The following is a 24,702-nucleotide window of genomic DNA, read 5'->3' as shown; positions in this document are numbered from 1 at the left end:
AAAATTTTAATCGTTTGACAGCTCTAGTTCTTAGTAGAGATGTCCCTATCGATATGCCGATCGATCAGGTCCGATCACGTCATTTTCAAAGTATCGGAATCGGCAAAAAAATATCGGACATGCCTTTTTTTATTATTATTTTTTTTTTAAATTAAATTGTTTTCTAATTGTATTTAACGTTACAGACATAATATGTTACACTCATCCAGAGTCTTTAGTTTAGGCTTAAGGTAGGGTTATCAAATTTATCCCGTGAACGGCGGTAATGAATTTTTAAAAAAATTTATCACGTTAAAATATTTAATGCATGCGCTGCACGACCCACTCACGCATTGTCGCGTTCAATCTGTAATGGCGCCGTTTTACCTATATATAGAGCTAAAAGGCAGCGTAAAATGAGTAGAGTGAATTTTGGCAGCCTTTGGAGCCTTTTTTTAATTGGCTAAAGCCTTAAAATCCCTCTCCCTACTATTAGAAATATTGTGGGAAGCAATGTGGGCAAGAAAGGTAGTAATTGATCTTTTTTTTAACACCCTATGTTAGTTCCCAACGCAAGAAGATATATCAATTGGTACCTCTACGCACAGTCATGGTTGCACTTCCCATCAAGCATTTGGGCAGAACAGTTAAATGGCTACAGTATCATTTACTGAAAGCTCAACAAATACACTAGATGGCAATATTTAGTCACAATATACAAAGTCACATTTATCCTTTAAGAATTACAAGTCTTTCTATCCGTGGAGCCCGCTCACAGAAAGAATGTTAATAATGTAAATGCCATCTTGAGGATTTATTGTCATAATAAACAAATACAGTACTTATGTACTGTATGTTGAATGTATATATTCGTCCGAGTTTTATTAATTTTTTTCTTAATGCATTGCCAAAATGTATATGATCGGGAAAAATTATCAGGAATGATTGGAATTGAATCGGGAGCAAAAAACATGATCGGAACAACCCTACTTTTCATTGTGTCAAAATGTCATTTTCTCAGTGTTGTTCCATGAAAAGATATACTGTACTTAAATGTCTGCAGAAATGCAGGGTGTACTCACTTTTGTGATACACTGTACGCTCTTGCTTTCAACAACTTTATTGCACTTAAGAAGATACTGTTATAGCAAATGTATATCTGACAGTTAATACTCTGTGTTGTTGAAAACCTTTTGTCCATATGACTGAAGGAATTCCTTCACACCACTGCGAGTATTAATACTCCCAGTTGCAACGCGTCACTCTGTTAAATCACTGCCGAGCCGCGGCCCCCGTGCACGCACACACTTATAAACACGTACACGGCCGAGAAACCTCTTCACATTGGCTGGTCAAATACCAACCCCCATACACTCAGTCACTCATCTTCCTCGGGGAAAGCCAGAGTGGAGCTGCCAGTGTGGAAAACACACCTTGCGCATGTTTGGATGGTATTCCCCAGCTGTATCGTGGTTCAAGCAGGCGCTCACTATCATTTGTGATGGCCACTTTCAGGAAAACTTATATCTCAAGCTCCATAAAGTGAGCACAATGAATGTAATCGCAGCAGCTGAAGCACCAAGAAAATCTTTCAAAAGGAGTTTCTTCTTGAATAACCTCGTCCTTGCTGATTTTTTTCTCTGCTAGCGATACTGATGACTGAAGTCTTATAATTTCAACGGAAAGGCGAAATGTCTAATCATTCACAGAGTTTACATAATTTTGCTCTGGAAATGTAAAATTAATTTTAGACACAAAGCTGGACTGCAACAAATCAGCTGGTTTTTGTCTCAGTTCAACAGGAACTGCTTGTAACTTGTAGTAAATCTGGCATCCAGTGAGTGAATGCTTCAGTCCACTTTGGAGTTCTTTTTCCTGCATGTCAGCTCCTTGGCAGCATGAGAAGCGCGTAAGTTGGCTGGAGAGACTCCCTCCAATCCGGGCTGTAGATTTCGCGTTTTGCTTGGCAGGAAGCTGCGTTCTGTCATCCTTCACGCCACTCTAATTCAAGCTCCTCCTTGGCCGTGCGGGACACATATTTGAACACGACGGACACTGTCAGAAAAGCTCATGTTCTACAACCCCTCACAAAAAGTATGGGATCACCAGTCTTGGACGAGCTCTCACTCAGACATTTTATCATGTAGATCAAACTTTAATAAAAAGCTTGAAAAAAAATAATTAATTAGTTCAAAAGTGCAACTCTTAGCATTCAGAAACACTAAAAGAAATGAATAAAATACATTGTGGTGGTCAGTAAATGTTAGTTTTATAGAGCAAGTGTAAGTATATATATATGGAATATATGGAATCATGAGAAACAAACAAACAAATAACAATCAAAACATCTCTAGTATTTAGTAGCATCACCTCTGGCTTTTATGACAGCTTGCAGTCTCTGAGGCATGGACTTAATTAGTATTCTTCATCAATTTGGTGCCAACTCTCTTTGATTGCAATTGCCAGATCATCCTTGCAGGTCGGAGCCTTGCTTTGGACCATTTTCTTCAATTTCCACCACAGGTTATCAATAGGGTTGAGATCTGGGCTATTTGCAGGCCATGCCATTGACTGGGGGAGTCTTTCTCCAAGGAATGCTTTAACAGTTTTAGGTCTGTAGCATGATGCATTGTCATCTTGGCAAATGACGAACATAGTTTCAATTGAAGGGATAAGAAATCTGTCTAAAATTCCAATGTAAACATGTGCATTTATTGAAGATTTAACCACAGCCATCTCACCAGTGCTTTTGCCTGACATGCAGCCCCATATCATGAAGGACTGAGGGAATTTTGATGTCTTCTTCAGGCAGTCTTCTTTGTATATCTCACTGGAATAGCACCAAACACAAGTTCCAGCATCATCACCTTGTCAATAGTCAAGAATGTGCATTGGACAACGTGATGATGCTGAAACTTTGGGTCCAGCCCTGTATCATCAAGGACTGAGGGAGTTTTGATGTCTTCTTCAGGCAGTCATCTTTGTAAATCTCACTGGAACAGCACCAAACCAAAGTTCCAGCATCATCACCTTGTCAAGAGTGACGAATCTGCATTGGACAAGGAGATGAAGCTGGACTGGTGATTCCTTGTCCAATGCAGATTTTTGACTCTTGACAAGGTGATGATGCTGGAACTTTTGTTTGGTGCTGTTCCAGTGAGATTTACAAAGATGACTGTGACAAATCTGCATTGGACAAGGAGATGAAGCTGGACTGGTGATTCCTTGTCCAATGCAGATTTTTGACTCTTGACAAGGTGATGATGCTGGAACTTTTGTTTGGTGCTGTTCCAGTGAGATTTACAAAGATGACTGTGACAAATCTGCATTGGACAAGGAGATGAAGCTGGACTGGTGATTCCTTGTCCAATGCAGATTTTTGACTCTTGACAAGGTGATGATGCTGGAACTTTTGTTTGGTGCTGTTCCAGTGAGATTTACAAAGATGACTGCCTGAAGAAGATGTCAAAATTCCCTCAATCCTTCATGATATGGGGCTGGATGTCAAGCAAAGGCACTGGGTAGATAGCTGTGGTTAAATCTTCAATAAATGCACAAGTTTACATTGAAATTTTAGGCAGCTTTCTTATCCCTTCAATTGAAAATGTTTGTCATTTTCCAAGATGACAATGCATCATGCTACAGAGCTAAAACTGTTAAAGCATTCAGTGGAGAAAGACTCATCCAGTCAGTGTCATGGGCTGCAAGTCGCCATCTCCCCAGTGCTTTTGCCTGACATGCAGCCCCATATCATGAAGGATTGAGGGAATTTTGATGTCTTCAGGCAATCAACTTTGTAAATCTCACTGGAATAGCACCAAACACAAGTTCCAGCATCATCACCTTGTCAATAGCCAAGAATGTGCATTGGACAAGGCGATGATGCAGGAACTTTGGGTCCAGCCCCATATCATCAAGGACTGAGGGAGTTTTGCTGTATTCTTCAGGCAGTCATCTTTGTAAATCTCACTGGAACAGCACCAAACAAAAGTTCCAGCATCATCACCTTGTCAAGAGTGACGAATCTGCATTGGACAAGGAGATGAAGCTGGACTGGTGATTCCTTGTCCAATGCAGATTTTTGACTCTTGACAAGGTGATGATGCTGGAACTTTTGTTTGGTGCTGTTCCAGTGAGATTTACAAAGATGACTGTGACAAATCTGCATTGGACAAGGAGATGAAGCTGGACTGGTGATTCCTTGTCCAATGCAGATTTTTGACTCTTGACAAGGTGATGATGCTGGAACTTTTGTTTGGTGCTGTTCCAGTGAGATTTACAAAGATGACTGTGACAAATCTGCATTGGACAAGGAGATGAAGCTGGACTGGTGATTCCTTGTCCAATGCAGATTTTTGACTCTTGACAAGGTGATGATGCTGGAACTTTTGTTTGGTGCTGTTCCAGTGAGATTTACAAAGATGACTGCCTGAAGAAGATGTCAAAATTCCCTCAATCCTTCATGATATGGGGCTGGATGTCAAGCAAAGGCACTGGGTAGATAGCTGTGGTTAAATCTTCAATAAATGCACAAGTTTACATTGAAATTTTAGGCAGCTTTCTTATCCCTTCAATTGAAAATGTTTGTCATTTTCCAAGATGACAATGCATCATGCTACAGAGCTAAAACTGTTAAAGCATTCAGTGGAGAAAGACTCATCCAGTCAGTGTCATGGGCTGCAAGTCGCCATCTCCCCAGTGCTTTTGCCTGACATGCAGCCCCATATCATGAAGGATTGAGGGAATTTTGATGTCTTCAGGCAATCAACTTTGTAAATCTCACTGGAATAGCACCAAACACAAGTTCCAGCATCATCACCTTGTCAATAGCCAAGAACATTGGACAAGGCGATGATGCAGGAACTTTGGGTCCAGCCCCATATCATCAAGGACTGAGGGAGTTTTGCTGTATTCTTCAGGCAGTCATCTTTGTAAATCTCACTGGAACAGCACCAAACAAAAGTTCCAGCATCATTCCCTTGTCAAGAGTCAAGAATCTGCATTGGACAAGGACCTTGTCCAATGCAGAAATCCAGTGAGATTTACAAAGATGACTGCCTGAAGAATTCATCAAAATCTCCCCAGTGCTTTTGCCTGACATGCAACACCATATCATGAAGGATTGAGGGAATTTTGATGTCTTCTTCAGGCAGTCATCTTTGTAAATCTCACTGGAACAGCATCAAACAAAAGTTCAAGCATCATCACCTTGTCAAGAATCTGCATTGGACAAGGTGATGATGCTGGAAATTTGGGTCCAGACCCATATCATCAAGGACTGAGGGAATTTTGATGTCTTCTTCAGGCAGTCATCTTTGTAAATCTCTCTGGAACAGCACTAAACAAAAGTTCCAGCATCATCACCTTGTCAAGATTGAAGAATCTGCATTGGACAAGGTGATGAAGCTGGACTGGTGATTCCTTGTAGGGGTGATGAAGCTGGTGATTCCTTGTAGGGGTGATGAAGCTGGACTGGTGATTCCTTGTCCAATGCAGATTCTTGACAAGGTGATGATGCTAGAACTTTTGTTTGGTGCTGTTCCAGTGAGATTTACAAAGATGACTGCCTGAAGAAGACATCAAAATTCCCTAAGTCCTTGATGATATGGGGCTGTTGGATGTCAGGCAAAGGCACTAGGGAGATGGCTGTGGTTAAATCGTCAATAAATGCACAAGTTTACGTTGAAATTTTAGACAGATTTCCTATCCCTTCAATTGAAAATATACTTGTCATTTGTCAAGATGACAATGCATCATGCCACAGAGGTAAATCTGTTTAAGCATTCCATGGAGAAAGACTCATCCAGTCAGTGTCATGGGCTGCAAGTAGCCATCTCCCCAGTGCTTTTGCCTGACATGCAGCCCCATATCATGAAGGATTGAGGGCAGCCCCATATCATGAAGGATTGAGGGAATTTTGATGTCTTCTTCACGCAGTCATCTTTGTAAATCTCACTGGAACAGCACCAAACAAAAGTTCAAGCATCATCACCTTGTCAAGAGTCAAGAATCTGCTTTGGACAAGGTGATGATGCTGGAACTTTGGGTCCAGCCCCATATCATCAAGGACAGAGGGAGTTTTGATGTCTTCTTGAGGCAGTCATCTTTGTAAATCTTACTGGAACAGCACTAAACACAAGAGTTTGTCAAGAGTCAAGAATCTGCATTGGACAAGATGATGAAGCTGGACTGGTGTTTCCTTGTAGGAGTGATGAAGCTGGACTGGTGATTCCTTGTCCAATGCAGATTCATGACAAACATTTTCAATTGAAGGGATAAGAAAGCTGCCTAAAATTTCAATGTAAACTTGTGCATTTATTGAAGATTTAACCACAGCTATCTCCCCAGTGCCTTTGCTTGACATCCAGCCCCATATCATGAAGGATTGAGGGAATTTTGACATCTTCTTCAGGCAGTCATCTTTGTAAATCTCACTGGAACAGCACCAAACAAAAGTTCCAGCATCATCACCTTGTCAAGAGTCAAAAATCTGCATTGGACAAGGAATCACCAGTCCAGCTTCATCTCCTTGTCCAATGCAGATTCGTCACAGTCATCTTTGTAAATCTCACTGGAACAGCACCAAACAAAAGTTCCAGCATCATCACCTTGTCAAGAGTCAAAAATCTGCATTGGACAAGGAATCACCAGTCCAGCTTCATCTCCTTGTCCAATGCAGATTCGTCACTCTTGACAAGGTGATGATGCTGGAACTTTGGTTTGGTGCTGTTCCAGTGAGATTTACAAAGATGACTGCCTGAAGAAGACATCAAAACTCCCTCAGTCCTTGATGATACAGGGCTGGACCCAAAGTTTCAGCATCATCACGTTGTCCAATGCACATTCTTGACTATTGACAAGGTGATGATGCTGGAACTTTTGTTTGGTGCTGTTCCAGTGAGATTTACAAAGATGACTGCCTGAAGAAGACACCCAAACTCCCTCAGTGCTTGATGATATGGGGCTGCATGTCAGGCAAAGGCACTGGGGAGATAGCTGTGGTTAAATCTTCAATAAATGCACAAGTTTACATTGAAATTTTAGACAGATTTCTTATCCCTTCAATTGAAACTATGTTCGTCATTTGCCAAGATGACAATGCATCATGCCACAGAGCTAAAAGTGTTAAAGCATTCCTTGGAGAAAGACTCAGAAATGGGAGGAAGCTGGAGTCAAGGTATGTGACAGAACTGTGCAAAATTGCCTAAAGGAAATGGGATTTTCATACAGGAAAGCTAAAAGTAAAACGTCATTGACACTTAAGCAGAAAAGAACAAGACCGCAATGGGCTAAGGAGAGGCAATCATGGACTGTGAATGACTGGATGAAGGTTGTTTTCAGTGATGAGTCAAGAATCTGCATTGGACAAGGTGATGATGCTGGAACTTTTGTTTGGTGCCGTTCCAGTGAGATTTACAAAGATAACTGCCTGAAGAAAACCTCAAAATTCCCTCAGTCCTTGATGATATGGTTAAATCATCAATAAATGAAAATATGTTAGGGGATAATGAAATCATTTTCAAGATGACAACGCATCATGCCACAGAGCTAAAACTGTTAAAGCATTCCTTGGAGAAAGACTCATCCAGTCAGTGTCATGGCCTGCAAATAGCCCAGATCTCAACCCTATTGATAACCTGTGGTGGAAATAGGGAAAAAAAATAGTCCACAGCAAGGCTCCGACCTGCAAGGATGATCTGGCAACTGCAATCAAAGAGAGTTGGGACCAAATTGATGAAGAATGCGCATCAAGTCCATGCCTCAGAGACTGCAAAAAAGCCAGAGGTGGTGCTACTAAATACTAGAGATGTATTTTGATTGTTATTTCTTTGTTTGTTTCTAATGATTCCATATATATTTCCCTGCACTTGCTCTATAAAAATCAACATTTACTGACCACCACAAAGTTTTTTATTCATTTCTTTTAGTGATTCTGAATGCTAAAGAGTTGCACTTTTGAACTAATTCATTATTTTTTCAAGCTTTTTATCCGAGTTTGTTCGACATGCTAAAATTTCTGAGTGCGTGCTCGTCCAAGACTGGTGATTCCATACTTTTTGCTCAGGGTTGTATGATTAATGCAGAGTTAACTCACTGATTGTCACTGATGGCAATAGCCATCCAATCCATTTTAGCTTTGGAGGGCTTGCAGCGATCATTGCATGTTTTTAATATAAATTCTTTAACTCTCACGACACTGGCCGCGGATGAGTGAAAATGAGCAGCATAATGTCTATTGAGTTGATGCAAAAACAATGTGGATTAATTCTAAAAATTTGAAAACATCATTCATGTCTTTGGCGGATTTTTCTAATGTCGCTGTCCTCTTTAGGGATGCTCCACCGCCATCTGTTTCCAATGCTGGAGGACTTTCATCTCATTGTCTGCCATGTCTGCAATCAGGTGGTCACTCCTCAGGCCTTCCTCACGCACTACGGTAAGATGCAAAATCTCATTGACTGGACGTCCGTCGCCGTCAATGACAGAGAATGATTTAAGGGGATTGACACTCATCCCTTATGTTGTGACCCTGTGTTCGTCTTTATGCCGGCCTTGCGTTAGTGTACACTTTACATCATGGCGTCTGCTTTCATAATTGACCTCTACTTTGAGGTCATATATGCATTACATAGAAACACACACTGAGGAAAGGAAACTCATAGCAGCAACGTTGCCCTTGTAGTTGAGTGAGGCTTAGCGACCTTGCCTGGGCAGCAGTCCATCTATTGTAAATCAGTACATTGAGTTCCCCACCACTACTGGACCAGCGCGACTAGGATTGAAAGAACAATTCATCTGGTCATTTTTACACACGCGCACTAATGCTAAAATAGCTTGATGTGCGAAATAATCTGTTCGTGTCACTGACTCCGCAGTAGCTGCATACCTGCGAACGTGGACTTTGATACTGCTACTTTGAATACAGCTGCTCCGCTTCCTGTCGTCTATTTACTCACCTGCCATCCACACACACGCACGTGTAATTAATCATGTAAAGATGTCCTGCAAGACTGATATGAATGAAGACATCTCAGCGTCTGTCTTTGTATTTTTCCTGAGCGTGTGTTTTTCTTTTCCTCTGCTCGTTTCCTCTTGTGTCCATTCATATAGGTAGTTGGTGTTTAATTTCCCAGTGAGAGAGTGCAAGAATCCTGGACCACAATCCCCCTCCATCCTTTCCCCACTTTGCTCCCACAACAACATGCATAGCAAGAACCGTAAGTGTGAGCTCCTCCTCATTTATTCCCCTTCCCTACAGTCCCTGACAAAAGTCTTGTCGGTTATCCATTTTGTAGAAACAATTGCTAATAACTAAAGATGGCATCCCGATCGATCGGGTCCGATCACGTCATTTTCAAAGTATCGGAATCGGCAAAAAATATCGGACATGCCTTTTTTAAAATATATATATATATATTTTTATTATATCGTTTTCTAATTGTATTTAACGTCACAAAATGTCTCACATTCATCCAGAGTCTTTAGTTTTGGCTCAAAGTAGGGCTATCAAATTTATCGCGTAAACGGCGGTAAGTAATTTTTTTTTTAAACCAATCACGTTAAAATATTTAATGCAATTAACGCATGCGCTGCACGACTCACTCACGCATTGTCGCGTTCAATCTATAATGGCGCCGTTTTACCTGTATATAGAGCTAACAGGCAGCGTAAAATGAGTAGAGAGAATTTTGGCAGTCTTTGGAGCCTCTTTTTAATTGGCTAAAGCCTTAAAATCCCTCTCTCAACAATTAGAAATATTGTGGGAAGCAATGTGGGGAAGAACGGTAGTTGTTGATCTTTTCCTTGACACCCTATGTTACTTCCCAACGCAGAGAAGATATATCAATTGGTGCCACTACGCACAGTAATGGTTGCACTTCCCATAATGCATTTGGGCAGAACAGTTAAATGGCTACAGTATCATTGACTGAAAGCTCAACAAATACACTAGATCAGGGGTCTCCAATCCAGTCCTCAAGGCCCACCGTGGGGCCTGGTTTTTGTTCCAGCCGATCCAGCAGAGACAGTTGAACCAATGAGGCTTCTGCTAAAACAAGCCACACCTGACTGCAATCAACTGATTGCACTTGTAAAACACCAGATTGGGGAAAAAGTGTTGTCACCTTGTATGGTAGGAATGAAATCCTGCACCCACAGTAGGCCTTTGTGGAATAGGTTGGGGACACCTGCACTAGATGGCAATATTTAGTCACAATATACAAAGTCACATTTATAATTTAAGAATTACAAGTCTTTCTATCCGTGGATCCCTCTCACAGAAAGAATGTTAATAATGTAAATGCCATCTTGAGGATTTATTGTCATAATAAACAAATACAGTACTTATGTACTGTATGTTGAATGTATATATTCGTCCGAGTTTTAGTCATTTTTTTCTTAATGCATTGCCAAAATCTATATGATCGGGAAAAATTATCGGGCATGATTGGAATTGAATCGGGAGCAAAAAAAAAGCAATCGGATTGGGAAATATCAGGATCAGCAGATACTCAAAACTAAAACGATCGGGATCAGATCGGGAGCAAAAAAACATGATCGGAACAAACCTAGCATTAACATGATTAACATTCTCTTAAAGTGATCCATGGATAGAAAGACTTGTAGTTCTTAAAAGATAAATGTTAGAAGTTATAGAAATTTTATATTAAAACCTCTCTTGATGTTTTGTTTTATTAAAATTTGTAACATTTTCAATGAAAAAATAAACTAGTAGCTTGCCATTGTTGATGTCAATGATTACACCTTGCGCACTCATTGTAAAATAAAATCATTTGGACCCAAGCACCAGCAGGGGGCGCCAAACACAAAAAAAAACAAGTAACAAGCGGACATTACATTGCTGTCATTTTAATCTGAGCAGGGCATGTGCGTTAATTGCGTCAAATATTTTAATGTGATTCATTAAAAAAATTAATTACCGCCTGTTAACGCGTTAATTTTGACAGCCCTACTAATAACCTGACTTTTAATGATTCAATTGGTTTCAGAAATGGCTCATATGAAAGCTAAGACCCTCCCAAATGATGTTGAATGTACAAACATATATTTGTTTCACTGAAAAAAGATTGATCATTTAATGAAGACATTTAGGTCAAGTTTTGGGAAGACAAAAGTTTTATCGCCTACAGAAAGTAGTGTGAAAATTGAACAAAAAATGTACTTCAAATACAAAAATGTGTTACATAACATAAGCGAATTAAGTAGTGGTGCTGTGAGATCCAAATTCGATATTTTGTAAGACTTCCATGGGCTTCGGCAAGGATTCATACAGTTTATTGATGAAGTCATCAGGATCATCAAAGAAAGCAGTCTTGCATGCCTCCCAGAGTTCATCAACATTCTTGGGTTTCGTCTTCCATGCTTCCTCTTTCATCCTACCCCAGACATACTCAATGATGTTCATTTCTGGACTGGGCTAGCCAGTCCTGGAGGATCTTGATCTTTTAGGGCCTTGAGGAACTTTCAGGTAGAGATTGAAGTATGCGATGGAGCAACATCCTGCTGCAGAATTTGTCCCTTTTTATGGTTAGGAATGTAAGAGGCAGCTAAGATTTGTTGATATTTCAGACCTATATTTTGCCACCACCAAACTTCACTGTTTTGTTACCAAAGGTGGATTTTTCAGATGAATCTTCCATTGCATTACACCACAGTCGCCGCAAATATTGCAGGAGACCTACTGGAGCCTGCAAGGATCTGAGATTCACTCAGAAAACAGTGAAGTTTGGTGGTGGCAAAATCATGGTCTTGGGTTACATCCGGTATGGGTGTGTGCGAGAGATCTGCAGGGTGGAAGGCAACATAAATAGTCTGAAATATCAACAAATCTTAGCTGCCTCCCACATTCCTAACCATAAAAAGGGACAAATTCTGCAGCAGGATGGTGCTCCATTGCATACTTCAATCTCTACCGCAAAGTTCCTCAAGGCAAAGAAGATCAAGATCCTCCAGGACTGGCCAGCCCAGTCCAGAAATGAACATCATTGAGCATGTCTGGGGTAGGATGAAAGAGGAAGCATGGAAGACGAAACCCAAGAATGTTGATGAACTCTGGGAGGCATGCAAGACTGCTTTCTTTGATGTTCCTGATGACTTCATCAATAATTTGTATGAACCCTTGCCGAAGCCCTTGGAAGTCATACAAAATATTAAATTTGGATCTCACAGCACCACTACTTAATTCGCTTATGTTATGTAACATATTTTTGTATTTAAAGTACATTTTTTGTTCAATTTTCATACTACTTTCTGTCGGCGACAAAACTTTTGTCTTGCCAAAATTTGACATTTATGTCTTCATTAAATAATCTTTTTTCAGTGAAACAAATATGTTTTTGTACATTTCAACATCATTTGGGAGGGTCTTAGCTTTCATATGAGCCATTTCTGAAACCAAATGAATAATTAAATTCAGGTTATTAGCAATTGTTTCTCCAAAATGGATAAACGACAAGACTTTTGTCAGGGACTGGGTTGTCTGTATCCGTTCCCTTGAATGCTCTGATCAGCTCTGGCTCCAAATAAATTTATAAATAATGGCTGTTGCGAGTTGCCACTGAATGGGTTTAGGGGACTTGACACCAAGAACATTGAAAATAACAAGTATATCTCAATTTTCATCATTTTTCTGTGTAAAAAATGCAGCTTTTGTCTCGTTCCAGAGAAGCGCCACAGCTCCCCCGTGCCTTCAAGGAGCCCTGTGGTCCTCATGAAGGCCAAAGTGCCCGCAGTGGCAAGCAGTCCCGGGGATGCCTTTCGGATCCCCAAAGACTATCCTCACTCGCGTTTCAGCAAAGCGCCGCTCGCCGTCTACCCTCCAAAGGGGGCTCGGAGCAAGCCACGGTGTGCTATATAAACTCAACCCCCTCTTTTTTCGCACTTCATGAGAACGCCTCCTCTCATTCCCTCCAGTGTTTCTCTTCCTGTTGTGAGCTTGGAGAAGATGCCCTGCCTCAGCCGAGCCAACTCGACCTCACAAGTCCGCTTCGCCGCCTTGTCGTCTTCCCCTTCGTCATCCCCACTTAAACCCACTCCCTCCAGCGAAAAACTTCCAAACGGTCGAGGCAACGGCGGGCCGTCCACCCCATGCGCTTCCGCGTCCCCTTCGTCCCTGGACGGCCGCCCCAGCCCGGCGCGCTCACCTCTCGACAAGCGGGCGTCGCCATCGCCATCCCCCTCACCCGCGCCTTCTCATGTTCCCCGGCCGGCCTATCAGCTGTTGTCATCGTCACCTGAAAAGAAGAATCAAAATGGCACCAAGGCTTCTTTCAGGTCACACAACAGACTCTCAGGTTAGTAATATTTCATATCAACTCCTTCACATGGATTTAACATCTACAGTAGTATGAAAAAGTAGCTGAACCTTTTGGAATTTCTCACTATTCTGCATGAAATCACTATCAAATGTGATCTGATCTTTGTCAAAATCACACAGATGAAAAAACAGTGCTTTCACTTAAACTCAAGCATTTACAGGTTTTCATATTTTAATCAGGATAGCATGCAAACCATGACAGAACGGGGTAGTAGTAGTTTAGTAGTTGATTAATTGATGAACAAGTTAGTTCGAATAATTGAGTAATCGGATAAGGAACATGAAAAATTTAAATGCCTCAGCTGAACCTCAAACAGTATTAAAAAAATAAATAAATTAGGATCTGTGTACAACAAAATAACAATCGCTAACTTACATAGCAAAAGTCCGCTAGCTTAAATGCTATAAAACGCTAACATTTTTTTTTTTTTACAATGTTCTTAACAAATGGTTCAGACACCCCCCACCCCATTAAAAAAAAAAAAAACATTAGCTCATACAAAAACTTGGCTTATGTTGGTCTTAACATGGAGCTGCTGGATTCAGCCATGTGAAATGAGGCAGAATAGAGGGCAGTGTATCCACCCAAATCAATAAAACTAAATGCAAACACTTTCAAAATAAACCATTACAACACCACTTAAATTTTGCTGCTTCGAGTATTCGTTTAATTAAATTTGAATCTTTTTTTCTAATATCGAATACTTGAGTTAATCGATTAATCGTTGCAGCACTAAAAATAAGTAAACCCCTGCCTTAGGAGATTTAAAGAGCAATTAAAATCCATTTTTACCAAACATTTTATGTCAGGTGTGTGCCCAATCACTGATGAATCCTTCACATGGATTTAACATCTACAGTGGTATGAAAAAGTAGCTGAACCTTTTGGAATTTCTCACTATTCTGCATAAAATCACCATCAAATGTGATCTGATCTTTGTCAAAATCTCACAGATGAAAAAACAGTGCTTTTACCTAAACTCAAGCATTTACAGGTTTTCATATTTTAATCAGGATAGCATGCAAGCAACGACAGAACAGGGAAAAATAAGTAGGGGTGCAACTATCGATTATTTTAGTCGTCGATTAATCGATGAACTTGTTAGTTCGAATAATCGAGTAATCGGAAAAGGAACATGAAAAATTTAAATACCTGAGCTGAACCTCAAACGGTATAAAAAAATAAATTAGGATCTGTGTACAACAAAATAACAATGGCTAATTTACATAGCAAAAGTCCGCTAGCTTAAATGCTATAAAACGCTAACCTTTTTTTTTTTTTTTTTTTTTCTCAATGTTCTTAACAAATGGTTCAGACCCCCCCCCCCCCCCATTAAAAAAAACATTAGCTCATACAAAAACTTGGCTTATGTTGGTCTTAACATGGAGCTGCTGGATTCAGCCATGTGAAATGAGGCAGAATAGAGGGCAGTGTATCCACCCAAATCAATAAAAGTAAAATGCAAACACTTTCAAAATAAACCATTACAACACCACTTAAATTTTGCTGCTTCGAGTTTTCGTTTAATTAAATTCGAATCTTTTTTTCTCATCGAATACTCGAGTTAATCGATTAATCGTTGCAGCACTAAAATTAAGGAAGTAAACCCTCTGCCTTAGGAGACTTAAAGAGCAATTGAAACAAATTTTTACCAAACATAAGTCGGGCGTGTGCCCAATCACTAATGAGTGGTTTAAAGCTGCCCTGCCCACTATAAAACACACACCTGGTAAGAAGTGTCTTGATGAGAAGCATTGTCTGATGTGCATCATGGCTCGGTCAAAAGAGCTGTCTGAAGACCTGCGATCAAGGATTGTTGATTTGTATAAAGCTGGGAAAGTATACAAAACCATCTCTGAAAGTCTTGATGTTCATCAGTCAACAGTCAGACAAGTTGTCTACAAATGAGGAGTTTGGCACTGTTGCAAGTTCAGCGCAGAATAGTCAGAGGTAAAAAAGAACCCTAGAGTGTCTGCTAAAGACTAATAGAAATCACTGGCACAGTCCAATATATCTCTGCACAGATCAATTATATGTAAAACTATGGCTAAGAATGGTGTTCATGGGAGGACTCCACAGAGGAAGCCACTGTGGTCTAAAAGAACCCCATTGTTGCTCGTTTAATGTTCGCGAAAAGGCACTTGGACACTCCGAGGAAGTTTTGGCAAATTATTTTGTTGACTGATGAAACCAAAGTTGGTTTGGGAGTAACACGCAACGTGATGTGTGGAGGAAAATGAACAGCTCACCAACATCAAGACCTCATCCCCACCATGAAGCATGGTGGAGGGAGCATCATGATTTGGGGTCGTTTTGCTGCCTCAGGGCCTGGACAACTTGGAATCATTAATAGAAGAATGAATTCAAAGGTTTTGCGGGATGTTTTGCAGGAAAACCTGAGGCTGTCTGTCAGACAGGATGGATAATGCAACAAGACAATGATCCAAAACACAGAAGTAAATTAATTTCAGAAAGGTTTCAGAAGAACAAAATACACGTTCTGGAGTGGCCAAGTCAAAGTGCAGACTTGAACCCTATTGAGATGCTGTGGCAAGACCTAAAGACAATGATTCATGCCAGACATCTCAGGAATCTTGCTGAACTGTAGCAGTTTTGTAGGGAAAAATTGGCCAAGATTAGTCCTGATCAATGTGCCAGACGCCAGATGCAGCTACAGGAAGCGTCTGGTTGAAGCTATTGCTCCCAAAGGGATGGGGGCACAAAATTATAAGCGTGATGGTTCACTTATTTCCCGCCCCTTCTGTCATTGTTTGCGCACTATCTTCATTAAAATATGAGAACCTATAATTTTTTTGGGTGGTTTTAGTTAAAGCAGACACTGTTCTTTCATCTGTGTGATTTTTGCCAATCAGATAACTACTAATTTCTCCACATTCTGTCAAAGTTTGCATGTTATCCTCATTCAAATATGAAACCCTATAAATGTTTTAGTTAAAGCACTGTTTTTTCCTCTGTGTGATTTTGACAAAGATCACGTTTGATGGTGGTTTTATGCAGAAATGTGAGAAATTCCAAAAGGTTCAGAAACTTTTTCATCCCACTATATTGCCGCCACTGGCAGTAAGTAAGTCCATTCATGAAATAACATTAAAGCCGTTGGAACAGTAAGAATGCTGTTGATTAATTTCCTTAGTTTTGGTGTTTTAAGTGGTAATATGCCGAAGTAAGTCGATGTGAATTTTTTATTTCCGTCAAGAACAGCCAATGAGTTAATTTGAAACCATCATTCTGTCTAGTCCAACTTGAGAGAGGAATTCCTGCAACTGTGCAAAAACACGCTAGATAAATTCACACACACTCATTCTTACCTGAGTAACCTTTGGAGATTGTCCAGTTTGAATGTTTGGCTGTAGACAAGATGGCCGTGATGAGCAGAGTGAGAATTTCCTTCCTATGTTCAACACTTTATCACTCCCTCTACTGTCGCATCTTTCTTTCCCCACCAGATTACTAATGTTTACTACTATTCCTTTAAAGCAGTGCTTCTCAATTATTTTAGGAAGACGTAAACGTTCCGCGCCCCCCCAACTCTCTGCCGCCACTGTGAATATACTGTAGTATCATTTGTATATATTATTATAAGTACACCTCTGCATAACATTGCGTTCTTTTTAATATTAAAGAAAAACTAATTTAGATCAACTTACAATAAAGCAGGGGTCCCCAAACTTTTTCCTGTGAGGGCCACATAACTCTTCGCTTCTCTGATGAGCGGCCGCCGTCAGTTTGTAACAGAAAAAGTGTGACGATTGCAGGAGTGCCTAAATGTAAAAATTTAGTTGTTTTTCAGAAAGCCACAATCAAATAACCCTTTCTGGATTCCTCACGGAACATAAGTAAATAAAATAAAAATAATACAAAATAGTATAATTAGGGCTGTCAAACGATTAAAAATTTTAATCGAGTTAATTACAGCTTAAAAATTAATTGTAATTAATCGCAATTAATCGCAATTCAAACCATCTATAAAATATGCCATATTTTTCTGTAAATTATTGTTGGAATGGAAAGAAGACACAAGATGGATATATACATTCAACATACGGTACATAGGGACTGTATTTGTTTATTATAACAATAAATCAACAAGATTGCATTAACATTATCAACATTCTGTACAAGCGATCCATGGATAGAAAGACTTGTAGTTCTTTAAAGATAAATGTTAGTACAAGTTATAGAAATTGTATATTAAAACCCCTCTTAATGTTTTCGTTTTAATAAGATTTGTAAAAATTTCAATCAAAAAATAAACTGGTTGCCCGCCATTGTTGATGTCAATAATTACACAATGCTCATGGGTGCTGAAGCCTATAAAATCAGTCGCACCCAAGCGCCAGCAGAGGGCAGCAAAACTCCATAAAAGACAATTAACAAGTGGGCAAGTGGCTGTACTGCCATTTAAATCTGTCTGGGCGGGCCATGTGCGTTAATTGCGTCAAATATTTTAACTTGATTAATTTAAAAAATTAATTACCGCCCGTTAACGCGATAATTTTGATAGCCCTAAATATATCATACTGTATTATAATATAAAATAATATAATATAGGGCTGCAGCTATCAAATATTTTAGTCGATTAATCGATAGACTAGTTAGTTCGAATAATCGAGTAATCGGTTAAGGAACATGAAAAATTAAAATACCTGAGTTGAGCCTCAAACAATATGATTTTTTTTAAATTTTTTTTATGAGAATATGTACAACAAAAGAACATTTGGCTAACTTACATAGAAAAAGTCCGCTAGCTTAGATGCTATAAAATGCTAAAGTTTTTTTTTTTTTTTTTTAACAGTCCTCTGAACAAATGGTTCAGACACATATTCCTGCAAAACACGGCTAAATATACCTCTAAACTAAATTATGAATGCATTAAACAACATTAGCTCAAACAAAAACTTATCTTACGTTATTCTTAACAGGGAGCAGTTGGATTCAGCCATGTGAAAAGGGGCAAACCAGAGGGCAGTGAAAAAATCACCAAAAATCAATAAAACTATATGCAAACGCTTTCAAAATTAACCATTACAGCGCCACTTTAATTAAACGAATACTCGAAGCATAATATAATATAATATAGGGCTGCAGCTATCGAATATTTTAGTAGTCGATTAATCGATAGACTAGTTAGTTCGAATAATCGAGTAATCGGTTAAGGAACATGAAAAATTAAAATACCTGAGCTGAGCCTCAAACTATGATTTTTTTTTTCTAAATGAGGATCTATGTACAACAAAAGAACAATTGGCTAACTTACATAGAAAAATCCGTTAGCCTAGATGCTATAAAATGCTTGGACACATATTCCAGCTAAAAAAACGGCTAAATATACCTCTAAACTAAATTATGAATGCATTAAACAACATTAGCTCAAACAAAAACATATCTTACATTGGTCTTAACAGGGAACAGTTGGATTCAGCCATGTGAAAAAGGGCAGACCAGAGGGCAGTGTATCCACCAAAAAAACAATAAAACTATATGCAAACACTTTCAAAATTAACCATTACAACGCCACTTTAATTAAACAAATACTCGGAGCAACAAAATTTAATTCGAATATTTTTTTCTAATGGAATACTCGAGTTAATCGATTAATCGTCGCAGCACTAATATAATATAACATAATAATAACACTATTAATTAAATAGATAATAACCCTGTCTGTGGTCTTCACAGAAAAAGCCAGGAAATAAATAACACAAGTAAAAAAAAAAAAAAAAATGTTCAGGGGGCCGGACCAAATGTGAAGGCCGACCCGAAACCGTTTGATACTGAAAAATAAAATCTAATAAAATCAATGAATAATCATAAATTCAAATTGATTAGCATATTAACTCACGAGGACAATATTAGACTGAAAAAAATAAAAATTAATAGAACAAAGACGACAGTTTAATTGGAAAGGGGAACAGTTTTTATTTTTGCTGCAGGCAGTATTAGCTCTTTTGCAATGGTGTGGGGTTATTTTGCACTGAGCAACTTTTATTTTAACTTTATTTACACAAAAACAACTACAAAAATGGGCGAACAATTCACATACAACCAAATAATAAATAAAATGGTTGGGGTCATTTTTAACACAAGCCGTACTCTTTGCAAAGTCTTTTGGTCCTTACAGTGGGGCAAATAAGTATTTAGTCTAATTGTGCAAGTTCTCCCACTTGAAAATATTAGAGAGGCCTGTAATTGTCAACATGTGTAAGCCTCAACCATGAGCAACAGAATGTGGGAAAAAAAACAGAAAATCACATTGGTTGATTTTTAAAGAATTTATTTGCCAATCATGGTGGAAAATAAGTATTTGGTCAATACCAAAATTTCATCTCAATACTTTGTTATATACCCTTTGTTGGCAATAACAGAGGCCAAACATTTTCTGTAACTCTTCACAATCTTTTCACACACTGTTGCTGGTATTTTGGCCCATTCCTCCATGCAGATCTCCTTTTGAGCAGTGATGTTTTGGGGCTGTCGTTGGGCAACATGGACTTTCAACTCCCTCCTCACCCCGTGGCGTCAAAATGATAACAAGAACGGTGAGCAAAAATCCCAGAACCACACGGGGGGACCTAGTGAATCACCTACAGAGAGCTGGGACCATCGTAACAAAGGCTACTATCAGTAACACAATGCGCCGCCAGGGACTCAAATCCTGTACTGCCAGACGTGTCCCCCTGCTGAAGAAAGTACACGCCCAGGCCCGTCTGCGGTTCGCTAGAGAGCATTTGGATGATCCAGAAGAGGACTGGAATGTGTTATGGTCAGATGAAACTAAAATCGAACTTTTTAGTAGAAACACAGGTTCTCCTGTTTGGAGGAGAAAGAATACTGAATTGCACCATACCCACTGTGAAGCATGGAGGTGGAAACATCATGCTTTGGGGCTGTTTTTCTGCAAAGGGACCCGGACGACTGATCCGTGTCAAGGAAAGAATGAATGGGGCCATGTATCGAGACATTTTGAGTGAAAATCTCCTTTCATCAGCAAGGGCATTGAAGATGAGATGTGGCTGGGTCTTTCAGCATGAAAATGATCCCAAACACACAGCCAGGGCAACAAAGGCGTGGCTTCGTAAGAAGCATTTCAAGGTACTGGAGTGGCCTAGCCAGTCTCCAGATCTCAACCCCATAGAAAATCTGAGGAGGGAGTTGAAAGTCTGTGTTGCCTAACGACAGCCCCATAACATCACTGCTCTAGAGATCTGCATGGAGGAATGGGCCAAAATACCAGCAACAGTGTGTGAAAAGCTTGTGAAGAGTTACAGAAAACGTTTGGCCTCCGTTATTGCAGGCCATTTGGGGGCCCTAAGCAAAATAATGCCAAGGGGCCCATATTTTTGGGCCACCATTTCGTCACAGTGTACTGTGAAACCCATATATGCAATCCAACCTATATGTCAATATTTTGTATATTAATCATATTTTGTTGCACTGCATTCTTCAAACTTCTCACCCCAAATGATTGTCAGTACTTACAGAAGATAACGCCAAACCTTTTTCTAAAAGAGGAAAGAATTTTTTAAGCTTGTAATCAAGTATGAAAACTCACAAAAGTCAAATAAAGCAAACTGTAGTTAACAAAATGGAATATAAATTAAACAATTGCCAGATTGTCCCCTAGTGGTCAGGGGCCCTAAGCAGCTGCATAGTCTGCGTATAGGCTGGGGCGGCCCTGGTTATTGCCAACAAAGGGTACATAACAAAGTATTGAGATGAACTTTTGGTATTAACCAAATACTTATTTTTCACCATGATTTGCTAATACATTCTTTAAAAATCAAACATTGTGATTTTCGGTTGTTTTTCCCCCCCCCCCCCACATTGTGTCTCTCATGGTTGAGGTTTACCCATGTTGAAAATTACAGGCCTTTCTAATATTTTCAAGTAGGAGAACTTGCACAATTAGTGGTTGACTAAATACTTATTTGCCCCACTGTATAGCTTTGGGGTTCAAAGAGGAACTTAAATCGTCCAAATATAAAGAAAACATTTTCCCAAAACATGAAAATTTGGTCTTTGATTAGCATATTTTACACAGTGAATCTGAAATTTTGCCAATATTAAAATAAGATTTACCTCACTGAGCAACTTGGTATGCCACCTTATATGATGCTGACAGTGCTCGCTGGTTTACTGATTCAACACTGACAAAGCTGGAGGATTGCTAGCAATATGCGGCACATTTTCGCTGAAAAAATTTTTTGTTGTTGTACGCAGCGAACATTTTTAGACAAAGTTAACAGACAGGTCTTTCCGCGTCCCTCACGGTACTAAAAGTCAAAGCCAAATGCTACATACGCTTCGTCATATTTCCTTGTCTTAGCATCTCATATGTCCAGTGCTCTTTGCCTTGTGCTCTTGTTTGCTTCAAAAATATTGCGCGCACACTGAAAATGAGGGTGGCACTGCCACCCACTGAGTGGATGTGTAATTACACTTTATTCAAGTACGGCAAAAAGTATGTTCCCCAAAGTCACATGTGCAACCCCCAGCATCGCTCTGCGCCCCACTATTTGGGAAGTCTTGCTTTAAAGGCATAGAAAATGCAGTTTTAATATGGTGCACAGCCTTTAATCTAGCTCATTTTAGACTCTGTCAGGATTTTATATTTATTTTTAGTGGCACCCTTTTTTGTTGTTGTTAAGCACTCAACGCTGACTTATTGACTTGGGAAGCAATAAAATTTGTTTGTCAAATGGAAATGGTTTATTTTCCCTCTTTTGTTAAACTAGTTGGCCAAGTTTTACCATTTTTTTTCCTTCATATGACTTGAAAAGAATAAAGCAGATGTGGAAATTGTAAATGCTCTTTTGTAACTGTTTTCTTTTTCTTGTTAAACAGGACGAGTATTTGACCCAAATAAGCACTGTGGGGTCCCGGATCCTGAGACCAAACAGCCGTGCACACGCTCCCTCACCTGCAAGGTGACGACATAACATCCATCCTAACTTAAGCCCCTGACAAAAGTCTTGTCACTTATCCATTTTGTTGAAACAATTGCTAATAACCAGACTTTTAGTGTTTAATTGGTTTCAGAAATGGCTCAGATGAAAGCTAAGACCCTCCCAAATGATGTTGAAATGTGCAAAAATATATTTGTTTCACTGGAAAAACATTTAATGAAGGCATAAAGGTCAAATTTGCAAAAGACAAAAGTTTTGTCGTCTACAGAAAGTAGTGTGAAACTTGAACCAAAAATGTATTTCAAATACAAAAACATGTTACTTAACATAAGCGAATTAGGTAGTGGTGCTGTGAGATCCAAAATGAATGTTTTGTTTGACTTCCATGGGCTTCGGCAAGGATTCATACAATTTGTTGATAAAGTCATCAGAAACATCAAAGAAAGCGGTCTTGCATGCTTCCCAGAGTTCATCAACATTCTTGGGTTTCGTCTTCCATGCTTCCTCTTTCATCCTGTTCATGTCTGGTGACTGGGGTGGCCAGTCCTAGAGGATCTTGATCTTCTTTGCCTCGAGGAACTTTGAGGTAGAGATGGAAGTATGCGATGGAGCACCATCCTGCTGCAGAATTTGTCCCTTTTTATGATTAGGAATGTAACGGGCAGCTAAGATTTGTTGATATTTCAGACTATTTACGTTGCCTTCCACCCTGCATATCCCTCGCACACCCCCATACTGGATGTAACCCCAGAATATGATTTTGCTACCACCAACTTCACTGTTTTCTGAGTGAATCTCGAATCCATGCGGACTCCAGTAGGTCTCCTGCAATATTTGCGGCGACTGTGGTGTATTTCAATGGAAGATTCATCTGAAAACCCCACCTTTTGCCACAAAACAGTGAAGTTTGGTGCTTGCAAAATCATGGTCTGGGGGTGTGCGAGAGATCTGCAATATGGAAGGCAACGTAAATAGTCTGAAATATCAACAAATCTTAGCTGCCTCTTACATTCCTAACCATAAAAAGGGACAAATTCTGCAGCAGGATGGTGCTCCTTCGCATACTTCCATCTCTACCTCAAAGTTCCTCAAGGCAAAGAAGATCAAGATCCTCTAGGACTGGCCACCCCAGTCACCTGACATGAACATCATTGAGCATGTCTGGGGTAAGATGAAAGAGGAAGCATGGAAGACGAAACCCAAGAATGTTGATGAACTCTGGGAGGCATGCAAGACTACTTTCTTTGATATTCCTGATGACTTCAAGCCCATGGAAGTTATACAAAATATTAAATTTGGATCTCACAGCGCCACTACTTAATTCGTTTTTTTATGTAACATATTTTTGTTTTTGATTTACATTTTTTGTTCAATTTTCACACTACTTTCTGTAGGCGACAAAACTTTTGTGATGCCAAAATGTAACCTTTATGTCTTCATCAAATGATGTTTTTTTCAGTGAAACAAATATATTTTTTCGACATTCAACATAATTTGGGAGGGCCTTAGCTTTCATATGAGCCATTTCTGAAACGATTTGAATAATTTCAAGTCAGGTTATTAGCAATTGTTTCTACAAAATGGATAAGCAACAAGACTTTTATCAGGGACTGTAGTTTATTCATCACAATTTATGCATATGAGGCAGGGTTATTTTCTTTTTTTTTTTTTTTTTTTACAACCACAGAACGTACGTTAAAATCTGTTTTCAACACATTGAAAATACAGTGTGTGAATGTTGCTTTACACTGATTAGAACAGCCATCCGCCTCGAATGTATTTGCATGACAATTCTTCCCACTGTTCATTTGCTATGAATGCAAATAACCAAGCATGACGACAACACTTACTACCTCATAAGCAAGACAAAGTACCTAATTACAACTTCCCCCTTGCAGGCTCACTCCTTAACCCACCGCCGAGCCGTGCCCGGTAGGAGGAAACATTTTGACGTCCTCTTGGCTGAGCACCGGAGCAGGAACAAGGAGACGGAGGGAGCGAAAGAGAAAGACAAGGACAGTTTCGGCATGAGCGCCACCTCACAAGACGTCGCTGGAACCAGCAAGCCTCCCTGTTTGAATGGACGCCCTCTGTCCACCCTGAAATTAAAGCTGGCAAACGCACACATACCCGGGTAGGGAAATCATGTTTCATCAAGAGCGTTGGTTTGGGCTCACCATTCGTTGGGATGATATAACAGCATAACCTGCGTTTACACTTTTTGCTGGAGACGGGACATTAATAAAACCAAACAGATTGGCGAATATGAACCTAATTAATTGATAGACTTAAAGATGTCGATCGATCGGGTCCGATCACGTCAAGTATCGGAATCGGCAAAAAAATATCGGACAGGCCTTTTTTTAATCTATATATATTTTTAAATCAAATCTTTTTCTAATTGTATTTAACATTACAGACAAAATGTCTTATATTCATCCAGAGTCTTTAGTTTTGGC

At 39.6% G+C, this 24,702-nt stretch overlaps 1 protein-coding gene across 4 annotated transcripts in view; it reads left to right on the top strand.

The window, feature by feature from the left end:
- atxn7l1 (ataxin 7-like 1) overlaps window positions 1-24,702 on the top strand; it is a 41,551-nt gene that overhangs the window by 4,844 nt on the left and 12,005 nt on the right. For 3 of the 4 annotated variants that reach the window (XM_057854954.1, XM_057854953.1, XM_057854955.1), the window contains 6 exons: window positions 8,312-8,416; window positions 9,095-9,197; window positions 12,663-12,843; window positions 12,913-13,292; window positions 22,182-22,264; window positions 24,142-24,377. In XM_057854954.1, coding sequence (XP_057710937.1) covers window positions 8,312-8,416; window positions 9,095-9,197; window positions 12,663-12,843; window positions 12,913-13,292; window positions 22,182-22,264; window positions 24,142-24,377 — 1,088 coding nt within the window. Of the gene's footprint in view, window positions 1-8,311; window positions 8,417-9,090; window positions 9,198-12,662; window positions 12,844-12,912; window positions 13,293-22,181; window positions 22,265-24,141; window positions 24,378-24,702 lie in introns of all 4 variants that reach the window. The other variant, XM_057854956.1, reaches the window with a different exon arrangement.

The sequence above is a fragment of the Corythoichthys intestinalis genome, chromosome 13 (genome assembly GCF_030265065.1).
Source record: "Corythoichthys intestinalis isolate RoL2023-P3 chromosome 13, ASM3026506v1, whole genome shotgun sequence".
Taxonomy (NCBI): domain Eukaryota; kingdom Metazoa; phylum Chordata; class Actinopteri; order Syngnathiformes; family Syngnathidae; genus Corythoichthys; species Corythoichthys intestinalis.
The sequence above is the reverse complement of the archived record's forward strand: the minus strand, read 5'-3'. Positions and strand labels throughout refer to the sequence as shown.